This window comes from Oncorhynchus gorbuscha, linkage group LG20 (assembly GCF_021184085.1).
Source record: "Oncorhynchus gorbuscha isolate QuinsamMale2020 ecotype Even-year linkage group LG20, OgorEven_v1.0, whole genome shotgun sequence".
In the NCBI taxonomy this organism is placed as follows: Eukaryota; Metazoa; Chordata; class Actinopteri; order Salmoniformes; family Salmonidae; genus Oncorhynchus; species Oncorhynchus gorbuscha.
Window position 1 is genome coordinate 4315465 of NC_060192.1, and position 12438 is coordinate 4327902.

At 42.7% G+C, this 12438-nt stretch overlaps 1 protein-coding gene across 2 annotated transcripts in view; it reads right to left on the reverse strand.

The window, feature by feature from the left end:
• Positions 1 to 8450, reverse strand: part of LOC124007109 (ceramide transfer protein-like) — a 35457-nt gene extending 27007 nt beyond the window's left edge. For both annotated transcript variants that reach the window (XM_046317422.1, XM_046317421.1), the window contains exons 1-2: positions 7793 to 8450; positions 5139 to 5273 (exon numbers count right to left, since the gene is read on the reverse strand). In XM_046317422.1, coding sequence (XP_046173378.1) covers positions 5139 to 5273; positions 7793 to 7909 — 252 coding nt within the window. In that variant the 5' untranslated portion in view covers positions 7910 to 8450. The remainder of the gene's footprint in view (positions 1 to 5138; positions 5274 to 7792) is intronic.
• Between the last annotated feature and the right edge of the window lie 3988 nt (positions 8451 to 12438).

The window sequence follows — 12438 nt, forward strand, 5'->3', positions numbered from 1 at the left end:
TGAATCGGTGCAGAGCAGCAACGGAGACAGCAGACAGACCCATTGTCAGCCCCCTCTATGAGTTTCTCCCTCTTTCCCTGGGGTTGTTTCTTTCATCTTTGTTTTCTCTGCTTCCCTCGGGGAACGGACAAACACTGCACGATGCGATTTCATCTGAAGCGGAAGCCTGTGACCTCTCTCTCACACACACATCTACCTACCTCGGTGTCTTTCTGTGACATGATAACATGTCTATTAACACTGACGGGGAAGTAAAGCCACATTTCTGCATATCCTAACCTCACAAGTGACAATCACTGAGCACTGGAGAATGACAATGTGTGTGTGTGTGTGTGTGTGTGTGTGTGTATATATATATATATTTTGCCTGCCGAACCAGCCTCAGGCAAAGCAGCAGACATCTTCCACTTCAGTGAGCGTGACAGACACAGACACACTTTGTGTAACAGGGGAGTGTGAACCTTCTTTGGGAGTCACTCGGTGATTTCAAGGCAAGGGGAGTACGCCAGAGCCACATGCAGAGTAGCAAGGGCAGATATTATATACACATAAAGGAGAGACGTATATAGAAAGGGACATATATAGAGGTAGAGGGAGACCCAGTGAGAAAAAGCCGGCGTATTCCAGACTAAATGGAATCAGTTCAATTGAATAGAGCTGAGAGCAGTAGATGGTATTAGATCCTGGTCACAATAACTGGGAACCCAATTGTCCTGACTGCCAACCGTCCTCCACTGCCTAGCTGGAGAGTAGGGCTGAACCCATTTGGTCGACTGGTTCATTGCACCCACAATGCTCGCAAGCGTCCGTGTAGCCAGGCGCTAAAATAGAACTGGTTTCTATTTGTGAAGCTTGAGGCTCTGAAAGTCCCGCTTCTCCCATAGGTTTTTAGGAGCATATACCCACGTGGGGGATTGAAAGATGAACTGAGGTCCACACTCCAGTCCAGTTGGTGGTGGTAATGCATCTTAAAGTTGGTGGCCAACCCCCATATAAAGTCCAAAGAAGAAGAAGCCTGAAGGAGGAGAGATTACCAGAAAACAAACTTGGTTTACTGTTTTATCTGTGGATTAACTTCTTTGGGGTAGGGGGCAGTATTTTCACGTCCGGATGAAAAGCATGCCCAGAGTAAATGGCCTGCTACAAAGCCATAAAAGCTAGAATATGCATATTATTAGTGGATTTGGATAGAAAAACACTGAAGTTTCTAAAAATGTTTGAATGATGTCTGTGAGTATTACAAAACTCATCAGGCAGGCAAAAATGTGAGAAAAAAATCCAACCAGGAAGTGGGAAATCTGAGGTTGGTTGATTTAACTCAGCTCCTATTGAAGACAGTGGGATATTGGTCATGTTGCACTACCTAAGGCTTCCACTAGATGTCAACAGTCGCTAGAACCTTGTCTGATGCCTCTACTGTGAGGTGGGGCCAAAGGGGAGAGGAATGAGTAAGGTGTATCATGACCTGAACATGCACGGTCACGTGAGAGCGAGTTCTGTTCCATTGCACTTCTGAAGACACAGGAATACTCCGGTTGGAACATTGAAGAATTATGTTAAAAACATCCTAAAGATTGATTCAATACTTCATTTGACATGTTTTTACGGACTGTAATGGAACTTTTTTAACTTTCCGTCAGTACTTTCCGCTGTGTTGGCTCTTTCACACATCTGACGTCCCCTTTCCCTCCTGAGCAACCAGTAAACATTTGCCCGCTTTGAGTTTCTTTTTCACGACCTCTACATCCATTTTGCTGTCACTTGTTACTGTATTCGGAGTTTGGTTATAACCAATTTATTGATGTGATTATGATAGGGCCTTGACCTATAGCCTATTGGTCACATGCATGCAATGCATACATATCACATGAAGAGAGCAAGGGTTGAGGGAATGGTTTTCCTAAACAAATGACGGATTTTGGTAACATAACCTTTCAGTCAGAAACAAGTAAGAAATTAAATGGCTGAAATGTTGAGCTTCAGCACAAACACTTGCTGTGGTGCTTTTTCAATGCATTAGGGAGGAGAGCGAGACAACGTGCGCCAGCCACACAGGCACACGCTGTAAAAAAAAAATGTAACAGTGTGACTATCGGGCTGGTTCTTGAGTCATTTGTGCATCTTAGTTAGTTAATACATCAGTATGCTTAAAGCATCAGACAAGCTCAGTGCATACTGGCAGTGTAGCCTAGTGGTTAAAGCGTTGGACTAGTAACCGAAAGGTTGCAAGTTCAAATCCCCGAGCCGACAAGGTACAAATCTGTCGTACTGCCCCTGAACAGGCAGTTAACCCACTGTTCCTAGGTCGTCATTGAAAAAAATAATTTGTTCTTAACTGACTTGCCTAGTAAAATAAATATGTTTTTTTTTTAAATGTAGTTGATTTTATTTAAACACATTGGGTGTGTGTCTATATGGGAAAATAAGGTTAAACATTTTTTTTGTCAGGGACAGCCCTACTGACGAGTGTCTCTCTCACACACTAACATTTTAGTTTTGTTTGTTTCCATTGTTGATTTCTTATGATCAAGTGGAAGCTTCCGTTATGGAAAGTTTGCTCCCCAGGTCTGGAACATAGACTAAATTACACACACAGTGAAAGTTAATATTTACAGTGGTAGAGAATGGATGAAGCTGAATAAATACAGATTGAATGGATTGACCACTCTGACCAGTCCGGGAACAGTCACTCATTCATCCTGCTGTGTGTGTGTGTGTGTGTGTGTGTACACACGGTGGTGGGATATGATAATGTGCTTGGCAAACCACTGAGCTGCCAGTTACAGGACAGTGACAGTTCACAGGGTTCAAAGCCCTGAGGAATCAGTCTTCAACGGTCATCGGTTACCATGACAACCTGACCTTTGAACCCATTCTCTTTTTTTTCCCCATTCGTGTCATCATCCTGCTATGGTCAGTGGATGACATGACTAGATTGGTAAAAGCTATGATAAGTTCTCCCCCTTGCCTTGATCAAATAGTGTTAGGGCTAGATCTACACGAGACGACACCCGCAGAGTGGTTGTTTTGGCGGTGTCGGAACTGCGTTAGAGCTGTCAAATCCACAAGTGGCTCCCGGTGTTATACCTAAAATGGACATTGCCATTGGCTGCACGGGGTTGCATTAAGAGAAATCCCATTTCCCCTCGTTTTCGAGGTCCGAACACGGAAATGTGAGATGTAATCTACACCTCAATTAGGCTGATAGAAATCCTAATTATTTCGCTTAACGATTCTCCATTTTCGCATCATTATTTCTATAGGCCTATAGTTGTCACTTTCTCATTCTTAACTTCTGAGGCGAGTGGGACGGGTGCAGCTTCATGACAACCACAAGAGCAGCTGCTCATCAATTTGACAGCGCCAACACAGTTAAACCACCAACACTGCCAAAACATCAGCTATGCTTGTGTTGGCTATCGCCGGGTAACGCTCGATCTGATTGAATCTAGGCCTTAGATCAGTGATTAGTTCAAGGAAGGGAGGAAGGGAGGAAGGACGCATTGTGAAAGGATCTGAGTAGGTCTCAGTAGGGCTTAAGTTTATCCCAGCTCAGAGTGGTGTGTTGAAACCAGCAGTCACCTGATGAGCTACTAACCCTCCAGCACTAAGTCGCAATCAGGAGTTGTGTTGTTTTTGTTTTTAAATGAAAACAGTTTCTTCTGCTCAGTCATACACTCAGCTTTAGCTCTGGGCCCAGTTCCCCAAGGGCATCTTAAGTTGAAGTTAATCTTTAGAACCATATGATTCTAACGATGAACTTGAGCCATAAGATGCTTTTGGTAGCTAGTTTTTCCTCAGTTGATTAAGAGGGCACATTTTGGATCCAATGCACATCTCAGAGTGCGTGTAAAATGTATGTCGTTGTCAATAGCTGATCCCTCACTAGCTTGTTACGCTGTCCATAAAATACCACTTCCAGATCATTCACATACCCACTAATTCAACTGGAGTCAGAAATAAACAAGAGCTCAGAAGTATGTGCTGAATTGTGATCTTGGCACAGCGCCAGACATGTCATGTCATTCTCTGATCCAAACGCACTTCCACACGCTGCTGTGCCCTGCTGTGTGTGTGTCGACTTGGCAGGCAGCTTGAGTCAGGAGATACCACTGTGCCCCTAATCTTTGCTTGGCTGGCTCCATCTCTACTAGAGGTCGACCGATTAATCGGAATGGCCGATTAATTAGGGCCGATTTCAAGTTTGCATAACAATCGGAAATCTGTATTTTTGGGCGCCGATTTGCCGTTTAATATGTACACCTTTATTTAACAAGGCAAGTCAATTAAGAACACATTTTTATTTTCAATAACGGCCTAGGAACGGTGGGTTAACTGCCTGTTCAGGGGCAGAACGACAGATTTTCACCTTGTCAGCTCGGGGGATCCAATCTTGCAACCTTACAGTTAACTAGTCCAATGCAATTAACGACCTGCCTCTCTCTCGTTGCACTCCACAAGGAGACTGCCTGTTACGCAAATGCAGTAAGCCAAGGTAAGTTGTTAGCTAGCATTAAACTTAAAAAACAATCAATCATAATCACGAGTTAACTACACATGGTTGATGATATTACTAGATATTATCTAGCGTGTCCTGCGTTGCATATAATCTGACTGAGCATACAAGCATCTGACTGAGCCAGACCCCCCCTCCATCATTGGGGAACATCCCACCGGCCAACAAAGCTAATTTCAAACATTTTGGAATTTCTTGGGTGTGTTCATGTGACTCAAAAAATCCTAGGTTAAAAACATTGGCTGACATTGTTACAAGTTATAAATAGCTCTCTAAGCTCTCTAAGGTCTGCAATGACGGACATGACAAGAGGAAAGCTGCTGATGCACTACCATTTCCCCCCCGCCTACCCCCCCCACACAGTACGACCATTTTATTAGCATATGCGCCTAAATATTTTGCTGTGTGACCTGGAATTCTCATTTAGGCGCAACCAATTATTACCTCAAATATTTTTCGTTGTGCTCCTAAATTTCTTTACGCGCGCCTACATTTTTCAACTTAAACGCACACGTGCGCCTTGTAGTATTTTTATTTTTTTTAAAGGTCAGGGTAGAACCCTGCTAGGGGGCCCGCCTCAGGTTGGGAACCACTGGTCTATAGAACAGGGTAGCATACTCACAGTGATGACAGCCTTGCTGAGACACAGGGACCCTCTGCAGCCGAACTCTCTCTCGTCCTGAGACTTGTAGTAGCTCAGAGTGTTGTTCTTCAGGACCACCCAGCGATCCTGCCAGCCGTGGATGTAGTTAGTCCACTGAAGGGAGAGAACGTACAATTTCAAAAAAAAAGTTGCCTCACTATGAGGGAGGAATTTACAAAGTGATAATGTTATGAGGATGCGCACGATAGTCTGGGACACATTAGTTGGCTACAACAGAAACACTGACAATTCAAGCAATATGAGAAACCCCCCCCATTAAATGAGACATTTGAATTGGATGAAAACAACCATTTCAAATCACACAACGGGTAGTAGGTGATGAAACACTAGGAAGGGAGAGTCGTGATTAGGATCACCAGTGGAACACACAAACCATAAACTTACTGTGCTTTGAGCTCATTGGCTAAGTCTATAACATCCACATTCATATCCGATTCTTGACTAAATGTTTTGATACAATCTTCTACTGTGGCAACAATCTGAGGTTACAATCTGTGGCAAGCACTCACACAATCTCTTTCTCTCTCACACACACACACAGCTGTATAAAAACAAGAGAATATAATGAATGTAATGTTCATCCATCTAATAAATAATAATAATAATATTATAAAACTCATGTATCATGTGTAAGGGGCTCACTATGACCGTGCAAGTGAGTTTAGAATGACGATGTGCAATAATCTCCCAAGCCATAGAAATAGAATGGTTATCCCCATTCAACTCAATGATGGCATAATGGGAAGACTGACAGCCATTGTTATGTGCACCCATACTAGGCTAGGTCTAAAATATACGGGTTAAGACAAAGTAATAATTCCATTTTGCAGCGTTAGAAAATACACATTTATTAGACCTTTATTGATAACTACTAGCAACGCTGGTCCCAGTTTTGCAGAGTTATGGTGTATTAGAATCCCATTGTCATCTTTCAACTCGATCATTAAACCAGTCAGTATCTAGTGACCACCATTTGCCTCATACTGTGGGACACATTGCCTTCGCATAGAGTTGATCAGACTGTTGATTGTGGCCTGCGGAATGTTGTCCCTCTCCTCTTCAATGGATACTGGATATTGGCGGGAACTGGAACACGCTGTCGTACATGTTGATCCAGAGCATCCCAAACATGCTCCATGGGTGACATGTCTGGTGAGTATGCAGGCTATGGAAGAACCGTGGCGATTTTCAGCTTCCAGGAATTGTGTACAGATCCTTGCGACATGGGCCGTGCATTATCACGCTGAAACATGAGGTGATGGTAGCGGATTAATGGGCCTCAGGATCTCGTCACAGTATCTCTGTGCATTCAAATTGCCATCGATAAAATGCAATTGTTTTCCTTGTGCGTAGCTTATGCTTGTCCATACCATAACCCCAGCATGGTGCACACTGGTACAGTTGAAACTGGGATTCATCAGTGAAGAGCACACTTCTCCAGCGGCCATCGAAGGTGAGCATTTACCCTCTGAAGTCAGTTAGAGCATTTACCCTCTGAAGTCAGTTACGACACCGAACTGCAGTCAGGTCAAGACCCTGGTGAGGACGACGAGAACCAGATGAACTTCCCTGAGACTGCGTCTGACAGTTTGTGCATTAATTCTGTGTTTGTGCAAATCCACAGATATATTAGCTGTCTGGGTGGCTGTTCTCAGACGATCCCGCAGGTGAAGCCGGATGTGGAGGTCTTGGGCTGGCTACGTTATACATGGTCTGTAGTTGTGAGGCCGGTTGGACGTACTGCCAAATACTCTAAAACGACATTGGAGGCAGCTTATGGTTGAGAAATTAACATTCAATTCTCTGGCAACAGATCTTATGGACATTCCTGGAGTCAGCATACCAATTGTACACTCCCTGAAAACATGAGACATCTTGTGGCATTGTGTTGTGACAAAACTGTACATTTTAGAGTGGCCTTTTATTGTCCCCAGCACAAGGTGCACCTGTGTATTGACCATGACATTAAATCAGCTTATTGCCATACCACACCTGTCAGGTGAATGGATTATCTTGGCAAAGGAGAAATGAGAGAAAGAGAAAGCTCAGAGGAATAAGCTTGTTGTGCTTGTGGAACATTTCTGGGATCTTTTATTTCAGCTCATGAAACATGGGACCAACACTTTACATGCAACGTTTATATTTTGGTTCAGTATACATTGAGCCACATTAGTTGGCATAATTTAGATGAACATTCTACATTACCATGGAAATACCAGGCAGCCATTGCAAGTGTGCCCATGAGTTTACCAGTCAGATTGTCAGGGTTAGAGATACCAAACCCGTTGTATTAATTACATGAGTCTGCTCTCAACATGCTCGGGTTAGCAGGTCAGGCATACAATCTCTTTAGAATGACAACCCCACACACACAGTTTTCAATTAGATCAAATCAGGCAATACCTGATTCTATAAGGCTTAGTTAGCTATTGAAAACATTTAAAATGTGACGCCTTTCAGTTGGCTCTGTGCGAGCAGAGGGGGAAACCAACACTGCCTCGCCAGTACGGATGTGGGCTAAGTACCCTCAAAAAAATCATCAACCTGTTTAATCTGTGTATGTTATGGAAAGGGGGAAGTGAGCCTAAAACCAGCCTAGACGTTAAAGTTACCTTGCTGATGATTCCACCGAGCTCCGCGACACCAACAACTGGCTGCCCGACTCCCGACTCCGACGTCTCCACGTCTTCATCGGAACCCGAAGAATTCCAGCTCTGGTTATCCGACATGGTTGTTCAACTAGCTATCTTGCTAACAAGCTAATGTTATCCAACAAGCCAATGGAATAAATACAGATATATATATATATATATATATATTTTTTTTTAAAGAAAGTCAAATAATTGACAGCGCAATATCACCCGCGTGACACCTCGGTGTTAGGAAAGACACATATAGCTATAAAAAATACCGTAAATAATGATTTAATCGCTAGTGTTCGTCCACATGAGCTGTTCACCTGGCAGGCTCAGTGACAGTATGTCTCACCAGACTGTAACGTCAGATTAGCTGAGGTGTTGCACCGGACTGGAGCCAGTAATGAATCGCACCCGCCCCTTTTATGTTGCTCCTTCTAGCGGGACCCGTTTGAAATACTCAAAACACGAGGAGCTCGTTTAAATAAAGAATGTCGGACCTTCGAACTGATTTGGTAATGTAATCCCTACTTTACTACGACGACCAAAAAAAACGCTCTATTACCAGTAGATGTGTATTTCTATTGCGGCAGCACCATGTACACGCCTGGAGAGCATGTTAGGGCTTGGGTGGAAGGGGCGCTGGCTGCTGGGGGTGACGTCACTTAAACTATTCCCGAAAAATAAAGCAAGCCCCTCCTTCGTGTACTGCATACAGTAATTATTATTATTATTATTATTATTATTTGTTTTATTTATTCACATTTACTTAACCAGGTAGGCCAGTTGAGAACAAGTTCTCATTTACAACTGCAACCTGGCCACGATAAAGCAAAAGCAGTGCGACAAAAAAACAACACAGAGTTACACATGGGATAAACAAAAGTACAGTCAATAACACTATAGGAAAATCTACATATAGTGTGTGCAAATAGAGCAAGGAGGTAAGGCAATAAATAGGCCATAGTAGCGAAGTAATTACAATTTAGCTAATTAACAGTGATACAGTGATAGATGTGCAGATGATGATGTGCAAGTAGAAATACTGGTTTGCAAAAGAGCAACAAAGTAAATAAAAACAATATGGGGATGAGGCAGGTAGTTGGAAGGGCGATTTACAAATCAAATCACATACACATGGTTAGCAGATGTTAATGCGAGTTTCGCGAAATGCTTGTGCTTCTAGTTCTGACCGTGCAGTAATATATAACAAGTAATATAACCTAACAATTTCACAACAACTACCTTATACACACAAGTGTAAAGGAATGAATATGTACATAACAATATATGGATGAGCAATGGCTGAACGGCAAGATGCAGTGGATGGTATAGAGTACAGTATATACATATGAGATGAGTAATGTAGGGTATGTAAACAAGATGCAGTAGATGGTATAGAGTACAGTATATACATATGAGATGAGTAATGTAGGGTATGCAAACATTATATAGTGGCATTGTTTAAAGTGGCTAGTGAAACATTTATTACATGAATTTTTCCATTATTAAAGTGGCTGGAGTTGAGTCAGTATGTTGGCAGCAGCCACTCAATGGGCTATGTACAGCTGCAGAGATCAATAGATATGGCCTAAATAGCATGGCATATCATGTCAATGACTACATGTGCATTATTTCTCATTCACATGCTATATTCCTTTGATCTTTATGTGTCTATTATAGGGCAGACAAACAAACATATCTGCCAAGAGGTCTGGATTTTCATGGCACAGGTGGGAGGGACTATCCCAGAGGGTCACCTGGTCAAGGGTCAAGCTCTAGTTAGCTATTTACGACAATCTCAATGAACAAACAGGTTTTGTCAATTAAAATGTCACTTGAGATCAGTATGACCCAGTATGAAGGGAACAGTACACCACTATTTGTTGATGCCAGTAGATGAGTGTGTATGTGTTTCAGTAACAACCCATTAGAACAGACACACTGAGGAAACCTTCACCTACCTGTATAATACCTGTGTTGTCATGTAAGTGGGAAAGTAGTGATTTATGTGGGCCTAGTAATCAATCAACCAGTCACATGTATTTATAAAGATTTTATTACATCAGCCGATGTCACAAAGTGCTTATGCAGAAACCCAGCCTAAAACCCCAAACAGCAAGCAATGCAGATGTAGAAGCGCGCGCACACACACACACACACACACACACACACACACACACACACACACACACACACACACACACACACACACACACACACACACACACACACACACACACACACACACACACACACACACACACACACACACACAAATAGCCTACCCAACGACAACATCCCTTGCTCAATTCTTAAAGCCCTCCCTCTAACCGTCAATGACATCCCCAAAGCCCCAACTTCATTCATCTTCTTGTCGCCCCCCCCCCCCCCCCTCTGTCCCTCCCTCACTCTACCAGTCATATTGGTAAGAACACATGAGCTGACTCAAAGGAGAGTTTTAATTATAAGTCACAGTCATGTGACAATCCATGCTCGCTAGGGCTGGGCTGCTCTCCCTGTCACACACACATAGTGATATACTTATCCTTATCCTCTCCTCCAGTCTGAGATGAGATGGCCTATACTATGCTATGATTTCCAGAATGGCTCAGCTAGATGAGTCCCTCGGATTCTATTCTACATAGAACCATATGTATATCACAGTGGTATGGCACAGTGGTATGCAGCCAAGTGTGTGTACGTGTTTGTGTTTAAATTACCCATAAACACTGATCTAGGGTCAGTTTTGTGGACTTCAAACGGGCATCATGTAGAGAGGGTGAACTGATCCAAGTTCTGAGCCTGAGGGCATTCTCCTCTACTAGCAGGTCACCATGTAACTGTGTCATGGGTTCCATGGCTCTGACTTGGAGCTCAGTGCGATCATGAGACCTGTGAGAGGAAACCACAAGACCTCCATTAGCTGAACACACACACACACACACACACACACACACACACACACACACACACACACACACACACACACACACACACACACACACACACACACACACACACACACACACACACACACACACACACACACACACACACACACACACACACACACACACACCTCTGTTAGCCAAACAACAATACCATCCCTCTTCACAGAAAGCAGCAGATTACCTCCAGCTCTGTGGATTCCAGGCAAAACTCAGCATAAATTAGCAACCTTAGTGTCATTATGCTTTTGTGTATAACTCACGTCAGAGAGTTTGGTAAAATGCAAGCATAATCCCAGTGGTAGTAAAGGTACTTGTCATGCTTGAGTAAAAGTAAATATATGTTACAGTTTTTTCAATTGCTAAGATGCATTGGTCAAAACTGAAGTCACATTGTCAAAACTCTTTACACAGTCAGCGAAACAGAAGTGTATGTGGACCAAACTCTGAATCATTTTTCATTGCTTTCACACAAAATGCATCCAATGACCACATTCTCCAAAATCCATGAACTCTGTTCTCATTCATACTTCACCACCTGCAAAACTATATACAGTATGTATGATAAGAGCGTCTGCTAAATGACTTAAATGTAAATGTATTTGCAGCACATGTTTTCAAATGCTAACACACTGTTTCCAAAACTGTTAAAAACACATTCAAAACAGAATGATGGGAAATGTCGTGCATTTCTGCAGTAACTAGATTGAAAAATATAGAAAAACTCAGCCGAATATTGAATCATTCCGAACACAGCTGACTTCAGCTGAAAGCCGACCCATGTGTACTTGCTATATTGTATTTACTTTGCCACCATGGCCTTTTTTGCCTTTACCTCCCTTATCTCACCTCATTTGCTCACATCGTATATAGACTTATGTTTCTACTGTATTATCGACTGTATGTTTGTTTTACTCCATGTGTAACTCTGTGTTGTTGTATGTGTCGAACTGCTTTGCTTTATATTGGCCAGGTCGCAATTGTAAATGAGAACTTGTTCTCAACTTGCCTACCTGGTTAAATAAAGGTTAAAATAAATCAAATCAACTTTCCAATGATTGTTTGCTGTTACAGAAACCAGACAGGCTCTTTTCTTTTCTGGATGACCTGCATAATCAAATCAAATCAAATGTATTGATTTATATAGCTCTTCTTACAACAGCTGATATCTCAAAGTGCTGTACAGAAACCCAGCCTAAAACCCCAAACAGCAAGCAATGCAGGCGTAGAAGCGAGAGAGGGAGGGGCAAGAAACTCCCCTACCTTCGTTGTTGTGTGGGATAATGTGGCATTCCACCACTCTACTGCAGTCAGACTGATTTGCTGCACATCCCAGGATGTCAGTATTATTCCTGCCTCCACACTCCCCCCTTCCTAAACCCCATAGAGAAGTGTTTCTCTGCGTGGAGGTGGAAGGTTTATGACCAACATCCACATGACCAGATGTCCTCACTGGACATGAATGCTGGGTGTGGAGACATTCCAGAAGATACTTTCCAAGATGCATCGCCAGAGACGACAAAAGATGTGATGTTGATGAGAACTTGTGGCTAAATGCAGGAGAGAGAGAACTAGAACCCTCACAGTACTGTACAGTATCAGTGATTATACTATACATATTGATGAGAACTAGAACCCTCACAGTACTGTACAGTATCAGTGATTATACTA